Source organism: Marmota flaviventris, chromosome 3 (assembly GCF_047511675.1).
Source record: "Marmota flaviventris isolate mMarFla1 chromosome 3, mMarFla1.hap1, whole genome shotgun sequence".
NCBI classification, from domain to species: Eukaryota; Metazoa; Chordata; class Mammalia; order Rodentia; family Sciuridae; genus Marmota; species Marmota flaviventris.
The window spans coordinates 17,041,781-17,058,173 of NC_092500.1; the positions used below are offsets into that span (position 1 = coordinate 17,041,781).

The 16,393-nt window shown below is 39.9% G+C and overlaps 1 protein-coding gene across 3 annotated transcripts in view; it reads left to right on the forward strand.

Moving 5' to 3' along the window:
• Slc41a2 (solute carrier family 41 member 2) overlaps positions 1–16,393 on the forward strand; it is a 170,132-nt gene that overhangs the window by 111,018 nt on the left and 42,721 nt on the right. The window contains exons 11-12 of one of the 3 annotated variants that reach the window (XR_011707042.1): positions 5,395–5,684; positions 7,413–8,554. The exons of 1 other annotated variant lie outside the window; for it this stretch is intronic. Coding sequence is in view for 1 of the 2 variants with exons in the window: in XM_071609578.1 (XP_071465679.1) it covers positions 5,395–5,580 (186 nt within the window). In the remaining variant the exon portion in view is untranslated. Of the gene's footprint in view, positions 1–5,394; positions 8,555–16,393 lie in introns of those variants that run through there. One more of the 3 variants, XM_071609578.1, reaches the window with a different exon arrangement.

Consider the following 16,393-nt stretch of genomic DNA (forward strand, 5'->3'; position numbering starts at 1 on the left):
ATCAATATCTGTCTTCTGTTCTGTTCCATTGCTCTGAGTGTCTGTTTTTATGTCAGTCTCATGTTGTTTTAGTTGCTGTAGCTTTGCTGTGACTTTGAAGTCAGTTATTGTGACATCTCCAGCATTGGTATTTTTTGCTTTTTGTTTTGCTCAAGATAACTTTGACTATTCTGGATCTTTTGTGGTTCCATATGAATTTTAGAATTTTTTTTTTCTGTTTCTGTGAAGAGAGTCATCGATTCTTTGATGGGAATTGCATTTGATCTATTTATTTCTTTGGATAGTGTGGTCCTTTTACCAGTATTGATTCTTTGGATCTGTGAGCATGGGATATATTTCTATTTTTTGTATCCTCTATAATTTGCTTCATTGTTTTATAATTTTCATTTTAGAGATCTTTTATTTCTTTGGCTAAGTTTATTGCTAAATATTTTTGTAGTTATTGTGAATGGGATTGCTGTCTTAATTTATTTTTCAGAAAGTTCAGTTTTTGTAACACCATGTTTATATATTTACTTATTTTTATGGTACTGGGGATTAAAGCCAGGGGTGCTCTACCACTGAGTGACAAATTGCCAGCCCTTTATTTTTATATTTTGAGACAGGGTCTCACTTAATTGCCAGTGATGGGCTTGAAGTTAAGATCCTCCTGCCTCAGCCTCCCAAGTTGCTGGGATTACAGGTGTGTGCCTCTGCACCTGGCAATCAGGTTCATTATTGATGTGCTGAATGGTATTGCTTTTTGTATGTTGATTTTGTGTCTAGCAACTACTGAATTCATTTATAAATTTTAACAATTTTATTGATGGAATGTTTGGGTTTTCCTGTGTATCGAATCGTGTCATCTGCAAACATGGATACTTAAACTTCCTCCTTTCCAAATTGGATGCCCTTTCTTTCTTTCTCTTGCCTCATTGCTCTTGCTGACTTCCAACACTGTAAGAATAGGAAAAATGGATATCTGTCTCATTTCTAATCTTAGAGGAAACACTTTTCCTCATTGTGTATGATACAGGCTAAAGGTCTTTCAAATAGTGTTTGGGGTATTTTCCTTCTATACCCAATTTCGTTGAGCATATTTATCATGAAGTATAAATGAAGTATTCTCTGTGTATTGAAAAAGACCATGTGGTTTTGTCCTTCATTCTGTTGCTGTGCTGTATCACATTTATTGATTTGTGTATATAAAACCATCCTTGCATTCTAGGGATGAATTCCACCTGATCATACCACATGATCTTTTGGATGTGCTGTTGAATTCTGTTTACTGGTATTTTGAGAATTTTTTTCATCAGGGATATAAGTCTGTATTTTTCTTTTTTTGCTTTATCTTTTTTTCAGTTTTGGCATCATGATAATGCTGTCCTTATAAAAAGAATTTGGCAGAATTCCCTTCAATTTAGATTTTTAGAATAGTTTTAAGACTATTTTAATTAGTTCTTGTTTAAAAATTTTATAGAATTCGGTAGTAAAGCCAGCAGGTCCTAGACTTTTTAGATGAGAGATTTTTAATTACTGCTTCATTCTAAATCTTTATTGGTCCGCTTAGATTTTTCAATTTCTTCTTGACTCAGTTTTGATAAGTTGCATGTTGTTCAAAAATTTCTCCATTTTAGGTTTTCCAATTTGTAGCATATAATATTCATAATAGTTTCTTTTGATCTTTTTCTGTGGTTATCAGTTACAATATCACCTCTTTCATCTCTAATTTTGTTTATCTGGAATTTTTTTAGTTAATCTAGCTTTTATCATTTCAAAAAAACCCAATTCTTTGTTTTGATCTTTTTTTTTTTGTATTTTTTTTTATTTTGGCTTATTTATGCTCTGATTTTCATTATTTCTTTCCTTCTATTAATTGGGGGTTTTATTTGTTCTTTTTCCCAACTCTTTGAGGTGCATTATTAGGTTGTTTGAGCTCTTTGTTTTTAATTTATTGCTGTAAACTTCCCTGTCAGTACTGCTTTTCCTTATCCCACAGATTTTTAATATGTTGTGTTATTTTCATTAGTTTCTAGATACTTTTAAATTCCCCTTTTCCTCAGTTTCCCTTGGTCATTTAAGAACATGTTATTCAATTTCTGTGTATTTGGTTACTTTCCATTCTTCTTGATTTGTAGTTTTATTCAAGTATAGTCTGAGAAGACACATGATGTGATTTGTCCTTTTTGAATTTTTTGAGACTTGACTGAGGCCTAGCATAGGACCTGTCCTGGAGAATGTTCTATGTGCTGATGAGAAGAACAGGTATTCTGCTGCTGTTAGACAAAGTGCTCTGTCAACGTCTGTTAGGTCCATTTGCTCTGTAGTAAGGTTCAAGTTGATGTTTCTTTGTTGATTTTATACCTGCATGATATGTCCATTGAGGAAACCACTGTGTTAAAGTCCCCCATTGTTTTTGTATTAGAATCTATCTCTTACTTTAGATCTACTAATATTTGTTTTATGTAGTTGGGTCATCCTGTGTTAGGTGCATGTATATTTAAAGTTGTTAAATCTTGCTGAATTGATTATTTAACAATATAGTTGTCTGTCTTTATAGGATTGTTTGGTACCTGGGATTGAACTTAGGGGTGCTCGCCCCCTGAGCTACATCCCCAGTAAGTTGCATAAGGCCTAAATTGTTGAGGCTGGCCTCAAACTTGTGATCCTTCTGCCTTAGCCTTCTAAGCCACTGGGATTACAGGCATGTGCCTCCACACCCAATGCTTTACAGGTTTTGATTTAAGGTTTGCCTTATCTGAGTATAGCTACTCCTGCTAGTTTTTGGTTTCTGTTTACATATATCATCTTTTGACAATCCTTCATTTGTAGTCTCTGTCTTGAACAGTGAAGTGAGTTTTTTTGTAGAAAGCATACATTTGCCCCCCCGCCTTTTTAAATTCCATTTGCCAGTTTATGTCTTTTGATTGGTGAATTTAATTCATTTACATTCAGACTTTCATTTGTATAAACTTGAAAGTTTATACAAATGAAAGTATAAACTTCTTCCTGTCAGTTTGTTAATTATATTCTGCTTGCTCTGTAGAGTTTTTGTTCTTCTCTACCTCTTCTATCTTTATTTATGTGATCTGATAGTTTTCTATAATGCAAAAGTTTGGTTCTCTTATGTCTTCTACAGAATTTTATGCATTCATGTGTTCACGATGGCAGTTATTCTTTCATTTCTAATGTAGGACGTCCTTAAGTATTTCTTGTAGGTTGGGTCTGGTGGTGATTAAATCCTTCAGTTTCTGCTCTATTTCTTCTTCAGTTTTGAAGAATAGTTTTTCTGGGAATAGTATTCTTGGTTAGCAGCTACCCCCCCCCCCCAGTATTTTAAATGTTTTATCCCACTGTATTCTGGCCTGTAAGATTCTGCTGAGAAATCTGCTTTAAGTCTACTGGATCTTCCCATACACATAATTTGATGTTTTTCTCTTGATCTTTTCTTGTGCTCTGACATTTTTACTATAATGTGCATTTTGGTGAAGGTCTATTTTAGTTGAATCTAGATGGGGTCCTTTGATCTGCTTGAATCTAGATGTCTGTATCTCTTTGAAGATTTGGAAAATTTTTGGCTATTTCATGAAATAGTTTTTCCATAGCTTTCCCCTTTTCTTTACCTTGTGGGATATTTGTTTGCTTAATTGTGTTCTGTAAGTTTTGCAGGCTTTCTTCATTCTTCATTTCTTTTTGTTGTGACTGGGTTAATTCATAAGACCCATCTCAAGTTCAGAAATTCTTTCTTCTGCCTGTTCTAATCCATTAGGGGAGTTCTCATGTATATTTCATTTCATTGAAGTTGTTAGGTCCAAGACTTCTGATTGGGTTTTTTTTTTTATGATTTGTGTTAATTTGATGGTGAATTTTCCTCCTCTCTTTATATTGTCTGTCTGTATTCTCTTGCACTCTTGGATGTGACATTACTCTGCCGTTTCCCCTTACCCTGCATCCCCCAAACCAAGGCTCTTGTTGATGGTTCCAAAGTCAATTGAACAGATATTAGGTCCTATTGTGTTTGTTTTCTTCAAATGAGAAATTTGAGAGTGGTAAGAAATTACCCAAAGAAAAAACTGAGAATCAGATCCAAATCTGATAATGTCCAAGTTCAGGATTCTTTTTAATATGCCATGCCCTTTAACTCCCAGAGTGGCTTGATGAAACTTTTCATGACTTCAAAGCAGCCTTTGCCGTGGAAACACTAGTGAAGCTCAGCCTCATGCAAAAGACAGTGGGGTTAAAGCACAGCCTCTGACAGATGTGCAGGGCATCTGAAGTCCACTCATTTGGAGCTGGCACCTGTCTCCCCCGGGTAGGCTACTCTGTGGTAAAGGTGTCAGAGCTGAACTTACAGCACTCGGCATTTGGGACCTAAGGCAGATGCCTCACTCCATGGCCACCTATTTGCCAAAATAGTGAAAGGTACCAGCTGTCGGCATGACCTAGGGTGGCCTTCCTGCTGACACACCAGGTGTTCTCAAGGCTGCAGGGACAAAAGTAGTAATGATATGGATACTGTTAATTTACTCAAAATTTATTGTCTCAGGCACCAAATTATTTAGTCTACTATTTAATCTTTACAACATTTTCATGACTTCTGTGCCATTGTCATTCCTAATGTGCATTTGGAGAAACAGGAAGGTGAAGAAGCTTGCCTGTGGCCCGGTAGTAAGTGCTGGAGGAAGGAGTGCAGCAGGGAAAGCGCCCTGGGCTGCCCTGGCCAGCATGTCCACAACCATCCCCATCCTGGGTTCCTTTTACTGCCTCAGGGTTTTGAAGATAGAGAATCCTCCTTCTCTGAATGGATCAAAGAAAAAACACTGATGTCCCCAAATTCAGTGCCCCCCAAAGCGTTCCGTAGGTTTGATATTCTAAAAGATACTCACACGTATCACCTTGGTGTCTGCATGGCCCTGTAGAATACTCATCGCCATGTGTGTCACTCCGAGCTCTCACCTCCTGGTCACGGTTCTTACCCTGGCGCTGCAGTTGTCCTTCTCAAGCCACAAGTGACCTCTGATCATTCATAAATGGTCAGCTTTCCATCTTCATCTCCTTTGGTATGCCTGGGATAATTTCTTATTTTAACTTTTATTCTCTTCATGTCTTAGTCCTTCTTCTAGAGAAAAAAAATTGAAACCTAAGAGTGGTTTAGAGATTGTCTGATGCTATTAAAACTGTGACCATTGGGGTGACAGAAGGTTGGCTGAAATGAGAGGACACGTGAAAGTTTAAGAAAATGTGAAGAACCGCCGACACACATGCTGTTCTTCCTTCTGAAAGAAAAATATCCTGTTGGTTAATTATCTCTTCCTTTCAGGACACCTAATGTTCCTCTCAAGGCCAGCGGCCTGGGCTCCGAGCCTGTTGGGGTGGGGTGTCCGGGCGGGGGAGTCACCTCTGCGTCTCCCCCAGGTGTTCACCTTGCTGTGGATCGCCGACTGGATGGTGCACCGCTTCTGGAGGAAGGGAAAGGACCCAGACAGCTTCTCCATCCCCTACCTGACGGCGTTGGGCGACCTGCTGGGCACAGCTCTGTTAGCCCTGAGTTTCCATTTCCTGTGGCTCATCGGGGACCGAGATGGCGATGTCGGAGACTAATAAATCCTACCTGCTGCTCTCAAGTCACCCAGGAGGAGCACCCAAGATGACCACTTCTGGCTCTTTTCCAAAACTCTTACGCCACTAGTTTGACTTCTGCCAGGGTAATCTTCAGTTGGCCCTGATTCAATTAAATGGCCTTAACTTTTTTTTAAGGAATTTGTCCTGAAACCAGAATGAACAGTATTTGTGCTGCTTTTTGTAGAATAAATAATTTGACATAGACCTAGATACAAACTCAAGCTCTGAAATTAATTAAATAGGAAAGAATATATATATGTGTGTGTATATATATATATTATAGAATGTTTACAATGAATAATTTTGAAACCACAGACATAGCAGAAAGGTACTTTTATTACTGTTTAAGTTTTAAGGCAAAGTCAGAGGAAATAGCCCTAGCTCTGCCTCTGTCTGGCAGATGTGCTGTACTTCAAAGCATACCGTGAATCGAAGGGCACCCACCAGGCTTTTAATCATCTGAATTACGCCCGCCTCTGTGCTAGCTGAGGATAAATTTACCAATTACCTGCTCCTAAACTGACCTAAATATGTTCTGCTGAGCATAAGATAAATTTGCTTTTACCTGCATCTGAAATGACCCTGTGCCAACACTAATTTAATTTCAACTCTGCAAGCTCTCGGCAGGCTCCCCTTTAAACAAGGAATGCTCTTGAGAGGTCTTTCATGAGAGCAGTTGGCCATTTTTGATCACTGATTTGTTGATCTTTCTCAGAAAACAGTGAAAAATGGAAGATAACTTGAGCTGCATCTGTAGACACAAGATGGCATGAGCAGTTGTGTGAGAGAGAGAGAAATGAGAGAAGCTTTTGATGAACTCCAGTGCCAGTAGTCGACCGTCAAGATCCCAGTGCTCTTGAGCCATGGGTATAGAGGTGTCCTTCAGCACAGTTTATTGAGGCTCCTGCCGTTTGATCCCAACACTTTGCTGCTGAATTCAGTATTTGTTACCTACATTGTAATTAGTGGTTTCTTCTTATTTCAAAACGAGAGATATTATTTAATATAATCCTGATATAGATCCAAGATTGGCAAGGGGTTCCTTTGCCCTTTTCAAGAGGCTCAAGGGGAAGTTGGGTTACTCACCAAGCACTCGAGCCCCCATGCACCTGTCAGCATGGGCTTATTTCCACAGGGACCTTAGGGACACTGCTGTATTATTCCAGTATTTTTCTAAAACTCTCAGCTATGGTCTAACCACTTAGCCAGCACCTTAGTTATTCCGTAGATGAGCATTTTTATTTCACATACAGTTTGGGCTTTAACTGCAGTGCAATCTCTCAAGACCATTATTTAATAATTAAATTATTAAACTGTTGAGGGAATAAAAAGGCACATAACTTTGATGATCATCGTGGCTTAAGTTGTGAGTTAGCATTATTATATAAATAGTAGGTTGTTTAAAAATATATTGGGGAAGTATTCTTGTTAAGCTCTTTAAAATAAGGGGGCTGTGGTTTAGAGGTATATATTTTTGCTTATTTTTAAACTTTAATTATTCCATTCTTCTGTCTTATAATGAAGGTTTTAAGGCAGAGAACTGAACTAATTATGGAATTTCTCCCTTGGAGAGTTATGATATCATATAGAGAACATTCTTATAAAAGAAAGAATGATTAAATTTAAGTTGATGAATATTTAGCTGCAAAGATTTTTATTTTAAAAAAATCCATGGATTAATTTTTTTAAATCCATGGATAATATCTTTGATTTTATTGTAAAGCATTTGTAAATTATTTACATTTGGGCTCTATGATTCATATACAATTACATTTCTCAATTATTTCTATTGATTTTTTTTTTTAACCTAGGGAAAAAAATTGGAGAGCAGGCCACAGTTTTTAAGGTTGAGCTAACAACTTTATCTGGTGCATTCTGTATTCCAAAGCACTTTTAAAGATGGGCCGCCCAGTCCTCACAACCAGACCTGTGACCTAGGTCAGACACTGCTAAGTGACCAGCTGTCACCTCCCTGAATTCCAGGTCAGTGCCCTTTCTGGGACACATCCATAGCCCTGTGCGCCCCAGGAGAACCCACCTGATTAACTACAAAGAAGCCAATTGGAGAAACGAGGTTTGCAAAAGTCCAATGGAGTAGTGCACATCGTTCACATCAGACGGAGGCCGCGGTGCGATGCGTCTGAGGGTGAGCACGGCCAGCTCTATCCCCCATATTCCCAAGATCAAAGAACTCAAACCACGAAAACATTTATAACAGGAGCTTCAGAATGAAGAGCAATGACTTATTTCATAGAATATCAAATTGCCACCACCCTCCCCAGAGCTTGCTGTTTGCCAGGGGTGGTAATTAGGAGGACTGAACTGAACTTGTGTCCGTTTGCTTTTGCAATGCAACCTTGGTTAGACCAGCAAAATGTCTAAAAGGCATGTAATGGGGAGGGCACGAAAATGGGAAGATCAGTCACAGATTAACAGACTGTAAAAGGATACAAATTCCTTTAAAAATTACTACCAGTCTTTTGAAAGCCTTCATATAGTATGTAACCAGTAAGATGATTTTTAAAATTTATCCATAAAATAATTTATTTTCAGCCTTATGTAATGTAAATTAACAGTATTTATTTTTATACCATATAAAAACTCCTGTTTTCCAAAATTCTTCTTTCACTGATTTATTGGGCACTTTATTTAAACATTTTTAAGTCATTTTTTCTATTCTTGCCCACCAACCATTTCTTTCAAAAGTCAAGTTTCTCAGAACCTAGTTAAATAAAAACGTGTGGTAATGTATCTTCTGGGAGACATTAAAAAAAAAAAAAAAAAAACTCCCACAGCACAGACTCTCCATGAGGTCGCCAACGGAGTGGTTCAGTGGGTCTGGTCACAGGGCTCTCTTGCCTTATGCTCTCTGTGTGGTGTGGCCTACCCGTCGGTAATGGGCTTCTGTCATCTTGAACTGTTGTAAACCCAAGAATAAAATTTACGAAACGTTTGCCCAGGCTCCTTGTGCTTGCTTTTGATGAGCTACAGAACACCAAGCTTGGGTGGAAATCCTTCAGAAGAGGCTGGGCAGTTTCTTGCACAAGTTCCTACGCAGCTAACAAAGGCAGCTTTGGCCACACCTCCACCTCCGGGGCATGGCCTTGCCTTTACGGGCTGTGGAGGGACTCTCCTCATGTCCTCTCTCCTCCTTGGCCTGTCAGCCCTGGGTCCTCAACTGACCCCTTGGTGCTTGTGCGGCAGGACAACAGCTCTGGCTGAGTGTCTTTCTGTCTTGGCTTTGCCCATGGCTGACCAGCTATATATGGCGCAAGGAAGGCACACGGCTGCTCTGGAAGATCTTCCCATTTGTGACCTCAGACGTTGACTCACCCTCAGCTCAGAAGCCACTGGGAGTCCTTTCTGGGAGATGAGGCATGTGTTCCTGCCATTGCACTGCAACTATGCCTGACAAGGTCACCAACAGTCTCCATGTCGTCAAGCCCAGTGACGAGTCCCCAACAAAATGTCTCCTCTCCCTCAGTCTCTAAAAGCATTGGACAGTCTCCTCTCTCCCTGAAGCATTTTCTCTGTGCCCTTTGCTTTCTTCCCTGCTTTACCTGAAGCTCCTTGTCCATTCGTCTGTCTGGTGGTCTTCTTGTCCTCAACTTCTAAATGCTGGGAAGCTCCCGGGCTCCCTTTTTACCACCTCTCCTCTATTATTCTTTTCCTAGGCGATCTCTCCATCTCATTGTTATAAGTATCTCTACGGATTATTTCCAAGTTTATTTCTCCAGTCCCAGACTCTCGGTTGGGTTCCATGTCTATATTTCCAGTTGCCTGCTGGACAGCGCCACTGGCCTGGCTACTCAGTCTCCCAGACCTTCACACCACACCTTGACCTGGCTGGCTTTTATAGGTCAATGTATCCAACAAATACGACTTCATAAATCAGGAAGGAAAGTCCAACAGGGAAACAGCTGGGGGCCGGGGACTTACAGACAAGAAAACAAATGGATGTTCAGTCCCCTTAAAGCATGCTGGGTAAAGTCATACGGAGCTACCACTCGCCCATCAGATTGGCAGAAATCCAAAACTGGATAAAACATGTGCTTGGCAAGGCCGAAGGGAGATGGACAGAATGGCTAGTGGTAGGACAGAATGACAAGCTCTGGAGAAGTGACTCTGGCCATGGACAACAAACAACGAAAGCACTGATCATTGAATCTTGTAATCACAGTGTCACCACCTTCGGACCATGCAAGGAAAACCTCTGTCCCAGTCTCTCTGCCGCGTGATTGACGGCAGAGTTTCACAGACTGCAAGCAGGAGCCAAATTCAGTTTGTTGCCTGTTTCTGTAAATAGTTTTCTTAGCACGTGACCATGCCCATGTTTACACACGACCTGGGGCTGCTTCCCCTCTCCACGGTAGAATGGAGTGTCTGCCAGGGACAATGCAGCCTGCAGAACCTGAAATAGCCCCTCTCTGGCCCTTTGCACGCATGCGTGTGCACACATGTGTATACACACACACAGGGTCTCCTACCCCTTCTTCAGAGTGAATTCTTCACATTTACTTCTAACTCTCCCCTGGTCCTTGGGCTGTGGGGCTGCTGAGTGGCCTGGGCAGATACCCCCCGCCTGGTTCCAGAAGCTCTCGACTCGGTACCATCACTGTCTAAACCCTGCCACCGGCCGGGGCTGTTCTCCCCGACAGGGCCTTGGCTCACTTCATCCCCTCGGCTATGGGGTTGCCCTGGGATTCTGTGGCCAGCCCGTTCCAAGAAGGCAACTCTGTGAGCTCATAGCTTTTACTGGCCAGAATGAAGCTACCATGCTGGTTTTGGGTGACTGTGATGTCGGACAAGTTCAGAGCTGTGGGCCCTTGGACCTGAACCTCCGCTCTCCCCCAGCATTCCAGCTGGCTCTGCCTCTGAGCGCCTGAGGGTGAGGGGTGGCAGCACCCCAACACTGACACTCAGGAAGGCTCCCCGCGCCTTCTGCGGGTTCCGTGCCCCGTGCCAGCCGCCCTTGGGGTGACATCCCTCTCTCTGCAGAAGGCACTTAAGACCACTGCTCCACAGCCCACCTTTCCAGATGGTGTCCTTGCCTCCAGGTGACATGCTGAAGTCACATCAGACCAGGAACAGGCATTCACTGATGGACCGTGATCCCCTCACTACCCGTGGCCCCTCACCATCCTCCCCACTGGTGACCATATGTGGAAGGTGGGATGCGGCCCATGTCGAGGGAGGTCACAAGTCAGGAATGCAGTCGTCATAGGCCAAGGTCAAGACAGGGCTGGAAGGTGGTTCTGCATTTACGTTAGACAATTCCAGAAGTTAAAGGTAATATGATGAAGAAACTACTGCTTGTATTTTCCTGCATACCCTGGATCCCACCAGCCTTTACCCAGCACAGTAACCATCTTTGAGAGACTTACTGGAAGCCAGAATTCCCTGGGGGCAAGATGATGTAGGCACGTGAGCGATGACGGAAGCGGCATGAAATGATGGTGTTCGGGAAATGTACAGAAGCAAGGAAAAATACCATTTCAACACCAAAAAACTGACGTGCTAAGGCACTGTGAGCAGTAACAATGATCACATCCTTTTGTTGCAGTGAAAGAGATGAAATTAGCCAGGAATGACACATGTGGCAATAAAGAGAAAACAAAAAGATGGTACCTGGACACTAGGAAGAAGCTTCCTTTGCATTTACTGCATAATTCCTCAGGTACCTTTTTTCTGCCCTTTATATTAAAACTTCATCAATGAGTCACTACACTTCCGATGGACTCAAAATTTTTGTAAAACAGTTTAAAGCTAAACTGTTGATGAGGACAGGGATCCTGCAAAGGGTTCCTGCTTGGGTGGGCGTGGTGGCACATACCTGTCATCCCGGCAACTTGGGAGGCTGAGACAGGAGGATTGCAAGTTTGAGGTCAGTTTCAGCAGCTTAGTGAGACCCGGTCACAAAACTTTAAAAAAGAGCTGGGGATGTGACTCAATGGTTAAGTGCCCCTGAGTTTAATCTCTAGGACCCAAAACAAACAAGCAAACAAACAAAAAACAATTTATCACAGCCCTATTTGTAATAGCCAAAGATAAGAAAACATCTCAGGGATCCTAGTGGCATGAACTGTAGTACATCCACACAGTAGAATAGTACGCAACCAGGAAGACAAAAGGAGAGTAATTTTTTAAAAATATTTTTTTAGACATTGATGGGCCCTTATTTTATTTATTTATTTATATATGGTGCTGAGAATCGAACCCAGTGCCTCACACATGCTAGGCAAGTGCTCTACCACTGAGCCACAATCCCAGCCCCCAAAAGGAGAGTATTTTTATAAACTCAGATTGCCATGATATAAATATCATAAGGCAAAAATGCAATGCATGGAACATAATATTAAATATTTTCCCCTTTTTTGTAAGAATGAGAAGAAACACAGGAAGGGAAAATAAGAAACTAAGAACAATAGTTAGCCAAAGAGAACAAGGAGAAATAAGGTTATGGGAACAAGGATGGAGATAAGTCTTGCCTGTGTCAACTTTTTAGATCACTTTGGTTTTGAACCCTTTCCATGATTATTCAAAAATAATTTAAAATTTTTATTTTCAAAGAAATTTTATTTTAAAAGAAAAATGTAGCTGGGCATGGTGGCGCACACTTGTAATCCCAGTGGCTCAGGAGGCTGAGGCAGGAGGATCGTGAGTTCAAAGCCAGCCTTAGCAACAGTGAGGCACTAAGAGACAGGGTCTCGCTGAGTTGCTAAGTTCAATATAAAATAGGGCTAGGGATGTGGCTCAGTGGTTGAGTGCCCGAGTTCAATCCCCAGTACCCCCCAAAAATGTATTCTTTGACCTGTTGGCCCCATCTTTAGAAATTTAATAACCAGAATATATATTGTAGTAATTTTCTGTTTGAAATATTTCATTTGAAAATAGGATTAAAATCTCAAAGATAAGATTGGTATTATGTATGCTCCTATATAGTCAGTGACTTTGTATTTTAAAGATCCTTTGATGAGTTAAAAAAAATTGTGACACATGTGTGAAAAGTACTATATATAAGTCTACTGTGGAAAACATAATAAAATATTTCATGAAGAAGAGATGAAAAATAAAAGTGAAAACCAGCAAAGGGAGGAACTACACTAGAAGAATAGTCAATCAAAGGTGAAACTAATTCAAATTAAACACCAGAAATAAATAAAAATGACAGGGAATAAGAATCATATCTCAATAATAGCATTGAAAGCCAATGGCCTCCAAACTCACCAATCAAAAGATGTAGCCTGGCAGATTTGATTTAAAACAAGACCCCACCATATGCTGTCTCCAGGAGACTCACCTCTTAGGCAAACATATCCACAGACTGAAGCCACCAAATAAATGACCTAACAGTACATCTCAAAGCCCTAGGAAAAGAACAACAAATCAACACTAAAAGCAGTAAAAGACAGGAAATAATTAAAAACCAGCTAAAATCAATGATATTGAAACAAAAAATTCAAAAAATAGACAAAACAAAAAATTGGTTCTTTGCAAAAATAAATAAAATCAATAAACCCTCAGCCAAGTTGCTAACAAAGAAAAAGAGAAAACTCAAATCACTAGAATTTGTGATGAAAAGGGAAATATCACTGCAGACACTAATGAAATATAGATGATAATCAGAAACTACTTTGAAAATCTGTACTTCAACAGAGAATCATTATGACATCGGCAAATTTCTAGAGACATATGGCCTACCCAAATTGAAACAGGACACAGAAAATTTAAACAGATCAATTTCAAGCAGTGAAATCGAAGATTCCATCAAAAGCCGACCAACAAAGAAAAGCAGAGGATGAGATAGATTCTCAGCCAAGTTATACCCCAACTTCAAAGAGGAACTTACACCAATACTCCTCAAATTATCCCATGAAATAGAAAAGGAGGGAACCCTTCCAAACTCATCCTATGAATCTAGTATGACCCTGATACCAAAACCAGACAAAGACACATCAAGGAAAGAATGCAAAAATTCTCAATAAAATTTTGACAAATATCATACAAAAATGTATAAAAAATATAGTGCACCATGATTAAGTGGGGTTCATTCCAGGGATGCAAGATTGGTTCAACATACAGAAATCAATAAATGTAATCCTTCACATTAATAGACTTAAAGACAAGAACCACATGATCAATCCAATAGATGCAGAAAAAGCATTTGACAAAATTCAGCAGCCATTCATGTTTAAAACATGAGAGAAACTAGGGATAGTAGGAACATACCTCAACATTGTAAAAGCTATCTATGCCCGGGCTGGGGATGTGGCTCAAGTGATAGCACGCTTGCCTGGCATGCGTGCGGCCCGGGTTCAATCCTCAGCACCACATACAAACAAAGATGTTGTGCCCGTCGAAAACTAAAAAATAAATATTAAAATTCTCTCTCTCTCTCTCTCTCTCTCTTTAAAAAAAAAAAAAACAAAAAACTATGCCCAAGGCCAACATCATTCTAAATGGAAAAAAAATTAAAAGCATTCCCTCTAAAAACTGGAACAAGTCAGGGATGCCTTCTCTCACCTCTTCTATTCCATATAGTCCTTGAAACCCTAGCCAGAGCAATGAAACAGAAAGAAATTTAAGGAATATGAATAGAAAGAGCTCAAACTATCCCCATTAGCCAATGACATGATTCAATATTTAGAAGACCCAAAAAACTCCACCAAAAAGTATTTTGAACTCATAAACGAATTCATCAAAGTAGCAAGATATAAAACACCCATAAACCAATTGCACACCTATACACCAATGATGAGTGAGCCGAAAGAAAAATCAAAACTACCCCATTTGTAACAACTGTAATAATAATAATAATAATAATAATAATAGTACTTGGGAATCAATCTAACAAAAGAAGCAAAAGTCCTCTACAGTGAAAACTACACAACACTAAAGATAGAAATTGAAGAAAACTGTAGAAAAGACCTCCCATGTTCTTGGATAGGCAGAATTAATATTGTCAAAATGGCCTTACTAGCAAAAGCAGTATACAGATTTAATGCAATTCCTATTAAAATTCCAATGGCATTCTTCACAGAAGTGGAAGAAGCAGTTATGAAATTCATTTGGAAAAATAAGAGGCCCAGAATAGTCAAAACAATCCTTAGTGAGAAATGTAATGTAGGAGGCATCACAATCCCAGACCTTAAATTATACTACAGAGCTATAGTGATAAAAACAGCATGGTATTGGCACAAAAACAGAATTGAACACCAGTAGAACAAAATAGAAGAAAGAGACAAACCCACACAAATACAGTTATACTAGACAGAAGAGACATAAACATACACTTGGAGAAAAGATATCCTCAACAAATAGTGCAAAATTGACAAAAAACTGCAAAGCCATACGTAATATATTGAAATGGAACCCCTATATCTCACCCTGCACAAAACTCAATTCAAAGTGGATCAAGGACCTTGGCATTAGACCAGAGACCCTGAGAAGAAAATGGAGCCCCTACTCTCTATCACATTGGCTTAGGAACCGAATTCCTCAACAAGACTCCTAAAGCGCAAGAAGTAAAACCAAGAATCCATAAGTGGGGGACTGGAGTTGTGGCTCAGTGGTAGAGTGCCCACCTAGCATGTGTGAGGTGCTGGGTTTGATCCTCAGCACCACATATGAATGAATAAAATAAAGGTATTGTGTCCACCTACAACTAAAAAAATATGAAAAAGTCAATAAATGGGATTATATCAAACTAAAAAGCTTCTTCACAGCAAAAGAAACAAGAACATGAACAGTTTGCCTACAGATGGGAGAAAATCTTTACCACCTGCACCTCAGATTAATCCCCAGGATATACAAAGAACTCAAAACACTTAACACTAAAGTAAACATATAAATAAATAACCCAATCAATAAATGGGTAAAGGAACTGAACAGGCACTTCACAGAAAAACTACAAATGGTAAAAAAAGAAATAAATAAATAAAATACATGAAAAAACGTTCAACATCTCCAGCAATTAGAGAAATACAAATCAAAACTGAAATTCCAAACTGGGAAGTGGTATGGAGATTCCTCAGAAAACTTGGAATGGAACCTCCACTTGACCCAGTTATCCCACTCCTCCGCTTATACCCAAAGGACTTAAAATCAGCTTACTGCAGTGACACAGCCACATCAATGTTTATAGCAGCTTAATTCACGATAGCCAAGCTATGGAACCAACCTAGGAGCCCTTCAACAGATGAATGGATAAAGAAACTGTGGTCTATACCCAATGGAATACTGCTCAGCCATAAAGAATTTATGGTATTTACTAGTAAATGGATGGAACTGGAGACTATCATGCTAAGTGATAAGCCAGTCCCCAAAACCAAAGGCCAAACGCTGTCTCTGAATGCAGACGCTAACACACAATGTGGGGGCGTGGGGTGCGGGAGGGGAGAATAGAAGTTCAGTGGATTAGATAAAGAAGAATGGAGGGAAGGGAGAAGGGATAGTAACAGGAAAGTCAGTGGAATGAATCAGACAACTTTCTTATGTTCATATATGAATACACACCAGTGTAACTCCACATCATGTACAGCCACAAAAATAGGAAGTCATACTCCATGGATGCATGATATGTCAAAATATAGTCTACTATCGTATAACTAAAAAGAACCAATAAAATTTTTATTAAACTACTATGGGAGTGATACCAAATTTTTAAGAATACCAAAATAAGGACCGGGCTATAGCTCAGAGGTAGGGCGCTTGCCAAGCCTGCACAAGGCCCTGAGTTCAATCCCCAGCACCACAAAACAAACAAAACCCACAGAAATATTTTTTAATGCTT